This window comes from Oncorhynchus keta, chromosome 13 (genome assembly GCF_023373465.1).
Source record: "Oncorhynchus keta strain PuntledgeMale-10-30-2019 chromosome 13, Oket_V2, whole genome shotgun sequence".
NCBI lineage: Eukaryota > Metazoa > Chordata > Actinopteri > Salmoniformes > Salmonidae > Oncorhynchus > Oncorhynchus keta.
This window is the reverse complement of record NC_068433.1, coordinates 28,142,243-28,154,414: the sequence shown is the minus strand read 5'-3', so window position 1 is coordinate 28,154,414 and position 12,172 is coordinate 28,142,243. Positions and strand designations below refer to the sequence as shown.

The 12,172-nt window shown below is 41.1% G+C and overlaps 2 protein-coding genes across 6 annotated transcripts in view; one reads left to right on the top strand and one right to left on the bottom strand.

Moving 5' to 3' along the window:
- LOC127906866 (uncharacterized) overlaps positions 1 to 12,172 on the bottom strand; it is a 233,884-nt gene that overhangs the window by 74,663 nt on the left and 147,049 nt on the right. The window lies entirely within an intron of this gene.
- Positions 1 to 12,172, top strand: part of LOC118387504 (tight junction protein ZO-2-like) — a 40,297-nt gene that overhangs the window by 4,456 nt on the left and 23,669 nt on the right. For 2 of the 5 annotated variants that reach the window (XM_035775935.2, XM_035775934.2), the window contains exon 2: positions 3,818 to 3,956. The exons of 1 other annotated variant lie outside the window; for it this stretch is intronic. Coding sequence is in view for 2 of the 4 variants with exons in the window: in XM_035775933.2 (XP_035631826.2) it covers positions 10,204 to 10,266 (63 nt within the window). In the remaining 2 variants the exon portion in view is untranslated. Of the gene's footprint in view, positions 1 to 3,817; positions 3,957 to 9,929; positions 10,267 to 12,172 lie in introns of those variants that run through there. 2 more of the 5 variants (XM_035775933.2, XM_035775932.2) reach the window with 2 other exon arrangements.

The window sequence follows — 12,172 nt, the reverse complement described above, 5'->3', positions numbered from 1 at the left end:
AACAATAATACTGAAAGTAGTAATTGGTGAGAGACAAGGTCGCAGTAAAAAAAGACTGCTTACGTAAAGCCATAAAGACGATCAAAACATGACATAAAACAACTTTCAAACAGACTGGCTTCTGATTTAGAAAACACCACCAGTAGTGGAAAAACTACCCAATTGTTATACTTGAGTAAAAGTATATATACATTAATAGAAAATGACTCAAGTGAAAGTCAGCCAGTTAAATTCTACTTAAGTAAAATTATTTGGTTTTACGTTTACTTTCGATACCTAAGTATATTTAATTGCTCAAATATACTTAAAATTCCTTATATTAAGCAAAGCAGATGGCACCATTTTCTTGTTATGAAAGTTTACGGATAGCCAGGATAGCCACTCCAACACTCAGACATCATTTACAAACTAAGCATTTGTGTCTAGTGAGTCTGTCAGATCAGAGGCATTAGGGATGACCAGGGATGTTCTCTTGATAAGTGTGAATTTGACTTTTCCTGTCCTGCTAAGCATTCAAAATGTAACGAGTACTTTTGGGTGTCAGGGAAAATGCATGGACTAAAAAGTACAATATTTTCTTTAGGAATGTAGTGAAGTAAAAGTAGTCAAAAATATAAATAGTAAAGTACAGATAACCAAGCATCTTTTATCCTTTTCGCTTATCTGAGCATGTGGCACTCACTCTTGTGGTAGGCATTCGGATGTGGGTATTTTATTATGTTCCCCATTAGCTGCTTCCAATGCAGCCGCTACTCTTCCTGGAGTCCCAACAGGTAGGCCTACCTGTCCTCCTGATCCAAGTGATCTTTTTTATATTGAGGGTAGTTTGGGTACTTTGCTGGCTTCTTATTCATTCATTCTCATTGTTATTTTTTGGAACATGCAGAATAGGTACTGTGACTAAAACGTTAACTAGTATAAATAAATGTAGCAACCCAAACACCCATCACCACAAGAGACTTTGCATCACAATCCTCTGGTCAAATTGCATCACTTTGAAGCTTTGGAGATGCTGTTTTGATTTGAGGGAAATGTTATTTGATGTAAAAACATATTCTCATTCCCCCTGTTGTGGTGTCACTGCTTTTCAGATGCCCATAAAGGCTTATCTTAAACCAGTTTAATGCTGAATTCAGTGATTACATCATGTAGAAGACATATTGTGATATTTGGGACAGCATGGTGGAGGGGTGAGTGTGTGTAGTAATGTGCCATGACACGGGTCCAGCTGGTGAGATTTACAGTAAAAGACTGAACGAGGCCACAGGATTAATGCTTTTGTTCTGCTGACATCCATGCTCAACAAGAGAGAAGTGAGACACTTGTGTGCATGTGCCACTGACTACATGGAATAATACTAGAAATGTATTTGATGAGATGACTAAAGTTTTTGATTCTATGGGACCATGCCTTATTTATTAAGATGTTGTTCTGGGAGGTAGTGAGTGTTTTAGATTATAATCCTAGTCATCAGTCAGCACAGTGGAAGCATCCTACATGCTCTTTGTCCCTATGTCCCCTATGCCCTTTAGGCAGTGCCTGCTGTCTGGATGATGCACAATGCATAGCCATTAAAGTTATTCCATTCTGTAGTGTTTTTGTTACCTAACTGGGTATAAATAGTCTGTTATTTATGGGTTTGCTGCTGGTTTGGGGCCCTTAGAGTTTTAAGGGATTTCTGTGCCCTGCTCTTTCACAGTGAAATCTCCTGCTCTCATGGCCCAGCCATATAGAGAGCAGTAATCCAGACATGCAAACTGCTGGGATATAATTCCTATCCAGAGGTTTGTATTGGCTGGCAGCTCTCCAGCTGCATTTATTTATTTCCCCCCTCACGGGACATGGTTGCATGCTGTCAGTTGGTGAGAGGTAATGTGAATGTTGAAGTGAATGGTCTGCTAGATGGAGAATATTTGTTTGGGGGATGGAAGAGGGTATGGTATGATGATGGAAAGTTGAGTGTGTGAGATGATGATGGAGGCTCTGGGTTTTAATGGGGACTAAACCTACATAGGGATTTTGGGAAAATGGGGTGGTGTACATACATGATCTGTCAGGGCTTCGTATCACAATTATCCCGACGGCAGCAGCAGTGTTTTCATTAGTGTAATGTTTAGAGATCTCCAGAGTTATGTAACAGTGACGCGCTGTCATCCCCTCTGGGCCTGCCCACCGCCAGTAGCATGACTGTTGTCCATTTAGTTTCTCTGAGGGGGAAAAAAACATCTGTCAGAGCCGACGGTAGGGGACACAGGGCTCGTGATTGAGAACGTAGTAGCAAGTTGGCAGGGCTCAGTGGGTTCAGTGTAGTGTGTATGATGGCAGTGAGCACAGTGGTGGCAGAGAGGATTAGAAGTCAGGGCTGCCTTTCAGAATATTGCAGAGGGAAGTGAGATGTTAGTGGAGCCATTGTGAGTAGCATGGGGTGTATGTAATGCAGTTGCAAGTGGAGAAACAGCCGAGGGTTCAAATATGAAGTTTAAGAAGTTCATTACCATCATGCAGGCGGCCATGGGGATCGTCCCCCTCAACAAACGAGAGCTCCTACCACCTGGGAGAAAACTCTGGAGACCCCCAGGGTGAGTTAAGTTAAGGTGTGCATATGAGCTTGTATGCATGAAATTAATGTTTGTCTGTCTGTATGTAGCTGTTGGTCTATTCAAGTACAAGCATCTACTGTACCTCTACAATATTTGAATCCTATGCACAAGTATTTAAAATGTTGCTAATATCGCTAGGCGAATCAGACATTATTTGGAATGTCTGTTTCTGCTTTGCTCACCAGATGGTACTAGCCTTCATGCTACAGCATGAGCATGTCTGTTGCCATTATTTACTGCTCAGGTCATAGATGCTGCATTTTGAGTGTGACTCTGCTATTGGAGCACAGCAGATGAATGAATGTAGCAGAGGTCCTTCCTGTGGTTAGCATGGCTCTCCTTAGCTGGACCAATCCAGCACACAATCACTCACTGGATCTGTTTTCAGATCCACTATTGAACCATTCTTTAGTCCATGGCCGCTACTGTATTTATCGTTGCAAATAAAATTTGCAGGGTATTGCCACTCAAGCGGTTACTAAGTTGTCAAGGATGGTTCTTTTGTTTGCGTGTGTATATTTATGTGACCCCCCACTCACTGAGGTTGATGTTGTGGATGAATTATTCAGTATACACAACATTGCTCTTAGTAATTCTCCCAAGGTACAGGAATTCCACTTTGGACATGAATGTGTTCTCAGTTTGAAGATGTCCTAATTGTGTGGGTCTCATGCTGACAGAAGCGTGCGTGTCTATCACTTCCCTGCTCAGCTATAACACAGCTAGGGCAGGGGATTGGGGAGTTTGTTGGGAAGGATAAGTCAAACGACACAAGCTGAGCATTTGGTCAAAGATCACAGCAAGGTCAATCACTTTATTTATTACTATTCTGACATGAGGTCAAATGGCTGCAGAGCAAATGTTTGGCTCAAGATCAAACAGATTACAGCTGCATTGAGGCCTTAAGTTTGTGTGTGCGCATGCCTGTGCATCAGACTGTGCCTTTGCATGTGTGAGTGTTTGTTTGTGTGGTTGTGACCAGGGCAAGGCTTTGTTTTGTTATGATTGGTATTTGAACCAATAACTTTCACTGTGTTAATGTTTCACTTCAATGGCCCGTCAGTGTTTTAATTCTCTAATGTGGAATGAAATTAATTTCATACAGTTTCTACTCATTTCAGCTGACATTTTACCAATAACAGTCCTTTATACGAAGTTGAACTCTATTCCTAATGTTGAGTAATGGTTATCTAAAGCCCTGCTGTCTCTCCCAACAGGGACACACCCAGTACTGACCAGTCCAACACTGACCTGTTCAGGTCCAGCTGCTCCTGGGATAGGTTCTACTGGACCAAGGAAGCCCAGTGCCTGTGTCTCTGTCGACTCTCTACACCCAGCTACTCTGCTATTCTGAGGGTACCTCATCCTTTCTGCCTACTTTGTATTCTTTACCCATCCTATTCTGCCCTAACACTGTGAGCGTGTGTGGTTGGACATATGATTTACAGTGGGGCAAAAAAGGTATTTAGTCAGCCACCAATTGTGCACGTTCTCCCACTTAAAAAGATGAGGCCTGTAATTTTCATCATAGGTACACTTCAACTATGACAGACAAAATGAGAGAGAAAGAATCACATTGTAGGATTTTTAATGAATTTATTTGCAAATTATGGTGGAAAATAAATATTTGGTCACCTACAAACAAGCAAGATTTCTGGCTCTCACAGACCTGTAACTTGTTCTTTAAGAGGCTCCTCTGTCCTCCACTCGTTACCTGTATTAATGGCACCTGTTTGAACTTGTTATCAGTATAAAAGACACCTATCCACAACCCCAAACAGTCGCACTCCAAACTCCACTATTGCCAAGACCAAAGAGCTGTCAAATGACACCAGAAACAAAATTGTAGACCTGCACCAGGCTGGGAAGACTGAATCTGCAATAGGTAAGCAGCTTGGTTTGAAGAAATCAACTGTGGGAGCAATTATTAGGAAATGGAAGACATACAAGACCACTGATAATCTCCCTCGATCTGGGGCTCCACGCAAGATCTCACCCCGTGGGGTCAAAATGATCACAAGAACGGTGAATAAAAATCCCAGAACCACACGGGGACCTAGTGAATGACCTGCAGAGAGCTGGGACCAAAGTAACAAAGCCTACCATCAGCAAGGGCATTGAAGATGAAACGTGGCTGGGTTTTTCAGCATGACAATGATCCCAAACACACCGCCCGGGCAACGAAGGAGTGGCTTCGTAAGAAGCATTTCAAGGTCCTGGAGTGGCCTAGCCAGTCTCCAGATCTCAACCCCATAGAAAATCTTTGGAGTGAGTTGAAAGTGTGTGTTGCCCAGCAACAGCCCCAAAACATCACTGCTCTAGAGGAGATCTGCATGGAGGAATGGGCCAAAATACCAGCAACAGTGTGTGAAAACCTTGGGAAGACTTACAGAAAACGTTTGACCTCTCATTGCCAACAAAGGGTATATAACAAAGTATTGAGAAACTTTTGTTATCGACCAAATACTCATTTTCCACCATAATTTTGCAAATAAATTCATTAAAAATCATACAATATGATTTTCTGGATTTTTCTCCTCATTTTGTCTGTCATAGTTGAAGTGTACCTATGATGAAAATTACAGGCCTCTCATATTTTTAAGTGGGAGAACTTGCACAATTGGTGGCTGACTAAATACTTTTTTTGCCCCACTGTATATGGTGCAATGTGATCTAGTCTTAAAACAGGAAATCCAGAATGGTTTTTCATCAGTTGGAAAAGCTCTGAAGGATATCTATTGCCTTAGATCTTGCTTCAGTTATTCATGTTCCCCATTCACAAAGTGTATGTTTCCAAGGCCTTTGTCCCATTGCCCTATTTGGTAGTTGCTGGTTCTCTCCCCTCCCCCAATGCAAATTTAACCAGGAAGACAGGACTCATCCATAGAAGCGGTTCAAAGAGAACTCTGAGTGAGAGATTCAGGCCAACCATCACAACACGTATTGTTGTGCTACACTGAATAAAAATGTAAACGCAACATGTAAAGTGTTGGTCCCATGTTTCATGAGCTGAAATATACATCCAAGAGATGTTCCTTACACACAAAAAGCTTTTCTCTCAAATTGTGTGCCTAAATTTGTTTAAATCCCTGTTAGTGAGCATTTCGCCTTTGCCAATATAATCCATCCACCTGACAGGTGTAACATATCAAGAAGCTGATTAAACAGCGTGATCATTTCACAGGTGCACTGGGGAGCCAGGCCCAGCCAATCAGAATGAGTTTTTTTCCCCCACAAAAGGGCTTTATTATAGACAGAAACACTCCTCAGCATCCCTCCCACCTCTCATCAGACAGTCCTGCAGGTGAAGAAGCTGGATGTGGAGGTTCTGGGCTGGCGTGATTACACATGGTCTGTGGTTGTTAAGCTGGTTGGATGTAATGCCAAATTCTCTAAAATTGAAGTTGGAGGCAGCTTATGGTAGAGAAATTAACACAATTCTCTGGCAACAGCTCTGGTGGACTTTCCTGCAGTCAGCATGCCAATTGCACGCTCCTTCAACTTGAGACATCTGTCGCATTGTGGTGTGTGACAAAACAGCACATTTTAGAGTGGCTTTTTATTGTCCCCAGCACACACACAAGGTGCACCTGTGTAATGACCATGCTGTTTAATCAGTTTCTTGATATTTATTTTTATTATAATTTTTTTTAACCTTTATTTTACGAGGCAAGTCAGTTAAGAACAAATTCTTATTTTCAATGACTGCCTTGGAACAGTGGGTTAACTGCCTGTTCAGGGGCAGATCGACAGATTTGTACCTTGTCAGCTCGGGGATTCGATATATGCCACATCTGTCGTGTGGATGGATTATCTTGGCAAAGGAGAAAAGCTTACTTGGTAAAATATCCCTTACACAGCCTGGAGGTGTGTTGGGTCATTGTCCTGTTGAAAAACAAATGATAGACTCACTAAGCCCAAACCAGATCGTATGGCGTACTGCTGCAGAATGCTGTGGTAGCCGTGCTGGTTAAGTGTGCCTTGAATTCTAACTAAATCAGTGTCACCAGCAAAGCACCCCCACACATTAAACACCTTCTCCATGGTTTACCACACACGTGGAGATCATCCGTTCACCCACACTGCCTCTCACAAAGACACGGCGGTTGGAACCAAAAATATCCAATTTGGACTCCAGACCAAAGGACAAATTTCCACCGGTCTAATGTCCATTGCTTGTGTTTCTAGGCCCAAGCAAGTCTCTTCTTATTGCCGTCTTTTTTAGTAGTCTTTTCTTTGCAGCAATTCGACCATGAAGGCCTGACGTGTCTGTTACTTGAACTCTGCGACGCATTTATTTGGCCTGCAATTTCTGAGGCTGGTAACTCTAATGAACTAATGTTACTCCTGGATCTTCCTTTCCTGTGGCGGTCCTCATAGCGCCTGATGATTTTTGCGACTGCACTTGAAGAAATGTTCAAAGTTCTTTATTTTCCAGATTGACTGACCTTCATGTATTAAAGTAATGGACTGTCATTTGTCTTTGCTTATTCGAGCTGTTCTTGCCATAATATGGACTTAGTTCTATTTGGTAAAAGACCATCATCTGTATACGATCCCTACACAACTGATTGGCTCAAAAGCATTAAGGAAAGAAATTCCACAAATTAACTTTTAATGAGGCACACCTGTAAATTCAAATACTTCCCAGGTGACTACCTCCATGAAGCTGGTTTAGAGAATGCCAAGAGTGTGCAAAGCTGTCAAGGCAAAGGGTGGCTACTTTGAAGAATCTCAAATATAAAATATATTTTGATTTGTTTAGCACTTTTTTTGGTTACTACATGATTCCATATGTGTTATTTCATAGTTTTTATGCCTTCACTGTTATTCTACAATGTAGAAAATAGCAAAAACAAAGAAACCCTGGAATGATTAGGTGTTCCCAAACTTTTGACTGTGTGTGTGATGCAGAAATCCCTCCGTCATTTCCTGGTTGCTAAAATTTGAATAGTTCACCTAATTTCAGGTTGTGACAAAACAAGCAGCAAGTATAGTGTAGAGCAGCCAAACTCAACTGGCGGTCCAGTCCTGACCCAGAGAACAGTCAATCCGGATGGGACAACATATTTAATTTTGTTATATTAAAGTCAATACATTATTTTTTGACAGCATTAAAAAAATCTGCCGGGCGCAGTGGCCTCTTCAACCTCTCACTCTCTCTCTGTTGCCAACTCCTCAGTAAGGAAAGTAGCTATTGACTGTCCTAAAAGTTGCTAAAGGATGCCATCACCTAATTTGCATAATTGGCCATGTGCATGAAATTGTGATGGATGCTGTTAGGCGAGAGGAATAATGTTGTGGGAGAGACAAAAAGGAGTAAAAAAACACCCTAAATATGTTTAGAACTACAAATTAAATGTCTTCTGTTGATTCTTGTTCTTTTTTAATGTCACAATTCCACCCCTCCTCCTTTATCTGGGCTTGGGACCGCCAAAAGTGACCCAAAAGAGACACTTTGGCAGAGTTACTTAGTTTATTTTATTTTTTATTTTTCTTAATTTGGTTTTTAACCTTATGGTCCACTTAGGAGCCTACAACAAGTCACTGTAAAACATGAACATTTTTATATATTTTTTGTATACAATCTAAATGGACCAAAAAGAGACAATAGAAAAAATTGTCAATGGCAATGTGAGAGAATTATGGTAAGTAACTAGTCTGGCCCTGATTCAGGTTAATTTTTAACATTTCTATGTAAGCCAGAGCGGGATCAGCCAGCGGCGGCTTCTCCCATGCGCGATTCATTTGCAGTCTGGAGGGGTGAACATCTCCTGCTCTGACTGCAGCTGGGAAGGACTGCTGCGTGAGGACTGGGCCGCCTGTGAGTGCTTTGGGACGGGGGTGGGGCCCACTGCAGCACCCGCTGCTTGTTGAGAAGAGTAAGAACGATACGTGCTTTCAAGTCAGTCTCTAATAACACCAGAAAAAGTCGCTAGATTTGTCGCTAGTCGCTTTTTAAAAAATGTGCCGCTAGTGGTCTGAATAGTCGCTAAATATAGAGACAGTCGCTAAGTTGGCAACACTGCTCTCTCGATTTGAAGCAACGCCCACCTCTACTAGTGCCTACTAATCCAATCGAGTGGCCACATCTTACACAATCACATTATTTCAAATATCCTTTGTGGAACCTTGGGACAAGCAGGCAGAAAGAAGCAGATTTGACTGCAGTTCAACTGTAAATATGACATAAGGAACTTTGTTACCAGTATCTTTGTTTAATATGGCTTGTTAAATAAAAAATAGTGAAACCATATTCAAAGACGAGTGGACGGAACAATGTTAATTCATTCTCCCTGCAACTAGCACAAAACCAATGTGTCCGTAGCTCTTGTGAAAAGTGTCAATGTTAACAGATTAACAGATTAATTTACTCAAATCCCACACCAAAGTCCTTGTCAATTCCCTGACAGCCCAACAACATGCAATGGAGTGTTCACTGAGGATAGCTTGGGTTTTGGGAGAAAACCAACTTTTCCAGATGCATTCTTTTACCATCTCAGCATGTGTGAAGTTGCTGACACTTTGCTTGAAGGTAAACTAAAAGATGAGCTCTTGGAAAAGATCAAACTGTTCCCAATGTCAGATTCTACAGCAATGCGGAGAACTGAAATTTTACCTGAAGATTTAATTTAACAACTTGAGGCCATTCAGAGTTAAATGTATGGTGCATTCTGAATGCCCTTGTGTCTTGTAAACTGACACTGGGATCTGTTTGATCTTTTCCATTAGTTTATCTTTTAGTTTACCTTCAAGCAAATGTTTTTGCATAGACAAATATGCAACCGCTTTTGTTCTTCAGCATGTTTACATTCTAAATTAGTTGTAATTCAAATTCTTAGTCTCATTTAATGTACAGACCTGTTTGTTACTATGCTGTACCACAGCGCCAATAAAGGACGATATCCATCAGGACCTTTGCCACCAAGGACATTTGTCAATGGACCTTCTGAAATAGTAGTTGAGGACCCCTGGTGTAAAGCATCAGTGTACTATCTAAACCACTGTGAAATTACTTTTCCATAACTACAAATATTGTATTTTCAGCTGTTTGAAGCTTGTGTACAAAACTTATAGTAAAAAAACAAAACTTAAAACATGCGAACATTGAAGAGATGCCACTTCTTAGACTTGCTTTCTATAATGACAGATCTATACCTCCTATTTCTATGTGAATGTGGTTGCTTTCAGTAATCTGGAAGGATCCATTTTGCCAGAAAATGTACAGCAATTCCAAGCAAAAATGAATGCGTGTTTACATTTTTTTTTTGTAAAAGTAAAATGCACATTTGACCATTTGCTATCAGTTATTTGATTCTTTGTTGTAGCAATGGACTGCAATTGCTCTACATATTTGTCGAGATGAAAATATCGAGACCACTTAGATTACCCCATCTTGAATTGGTACATCCTAATACGGTCTTCCCTTTCAGCGCTCTCAGACTCACTCAATTTGCTGGGTTGTTTTACTGATAATAAAAAAAAAACATGGGAAAAATGTTAAATATGATATTGGATAGGCTGCATGTTACTTTTAACAATAGTCGTTGTCGAATTTCCTTTGTTTGAATCACAAGAAAAGTGGTCTCTGGTTTGAAAGTGCATGATGCCCGTAAATGGAGGGAGACTCTTCAGTCTTAGCAGATATGAGACACATTATTTCAAAGTAAGTAAAACTAACGATTCTAAGGTCCATTATAAAGTATTCCTTATTGTTTAATCATCTTGTTGCAATGTTAATTTCGCTGACACACACACACACACGAGAGAACAAATGTTTTACAAAGTTTCAAGTCTGTCACGGGACCCTAACTGGAATGTTTCCACCTGCTGCTGCTAACGTTACATAGTATCACGAAGGAACGAGTTCACTCGTCGCTACCATCAAAGGGCTGTGCCTGTCAACTTTTGCATGCCAAGCCACGTTGTGATATTCCGTATGAAGTGAATATATTACTTAATATGGTGTTTGAAGTCATTGCACAATGGGCAATCAAATGAATAATTTAGTAAAACTTAATTCATGATTGCGTCTGAGCAAGGGTGGCAATATTTGGGAGTCAATACCCCCCCAAAAAAAAAAAAAAAAAAAATCCTACTAGTGGTTTTAATGGATTGCTGTTGGTAGAAGTTACCTACCCTGAGGTGATATACAGCATAGTTATGATCCTTTTTTTAAGTTCCCGTGTATTTAATAGACAGTGCGTAGTCACTCCATGTAATGTGGCTGTACTGCAAGTAGAGGGCGTACTACAACCAAACAATCTAGAGTGGATTAGATTGATGGCTAGGATGGCTACCCTTCAGATAAAACCACACTACTTCTCTGCCATAATGGGAACTATAGCTTTTCATTGCCCGAGTTCTAGCTGTCATGTGTGTATATTCGTTTTTTTTAGTATGGTTGGTTGCCTTGCTTGTGCTCTCTTTGCAGTTATGTGTCTGTGTTTATGATTGACAGCGCTGCATGCACATTTTTGTTCTTGTCTGAGTGAGATTAAAGGATCTGTTCTTCTAATCCACATCCTATGAGGGTAGCTCAGTGTTATTCCAGCCATTTCGATGTGGAAATGCTCATTCTCATCAGAGAAACGGTGTTCTCGTGTAATACTCTCAGGAAGCCAAGACTCAGCCAGCTGACCTGCCAGTAAACTAAATGACATCACACAGCAGAAAAAGCCAATTTGACTCACTGTGCCACTGGGCATGCCTGTACCCTGTTCTCATCACTGTTCAAGAGAGACGGATGTACAGTAGTAGCAAGCATACTATACACATTTGGTTCTCTCTGTGCCTCCATACTCAATACCACTGTCCTACCACTAGGATGTAGCACCACACTCCCCGACAGCTGGTCAGGTGAATGAAGGGAAGGATTTGTTAGGAGTGGTTTTAAGATGCTGTACTGTGGGAGATGGAATACGTGTGTGGTAAATGTTGGTATTTTTGGTGAGCTCCTGTCCTGTAAAATGTTCCCTCGCTGATCCACAAGCTGGATACATTTTCCATAATGCTGGCTACTTCAGATATTCGGGAACGCACTGTTGCACTGCCCAACATTCCATCTCTCTGCCTGGAGGTATACATACTACAGACCCCCAGACTCCCACGCTCTGGTCTGCTAACTAGTATCCACACTGATTCCAATTTTCTTGTCTTTTTTTTTTTCATGGTGGATTTTGCAATATCCTCCATCACGTGTGGCTATATCCTCATTCCTCACACTTAATCACAAGTGATTTACAATGTAGTTCTACTAGTCTGTAGAATACCTGTATCAATCAATATATGCTCATTCTATATTGAGTCATAGCAATAGTCAAGGGGTTTATTCACTAGGAACCAAACAGAGGACTAGCCTGTACTTTCCCAATAGGAAACGTTCATTTTCGCTGCAAAAGGTTTTCTGTTGCACAACATTTTGCTACAGTTTGCTAGTGTGCACTAATGAATACACCCCAGTCCTCCCTTACCACTCCTTATCTGTCCTGTGAGTCCAAACTTCTAAAAGTGGATTATGATCTGTCCCATCCTCTGTCAGCCAGAGTGATGCCCCCATTTTCAAAAGCCTG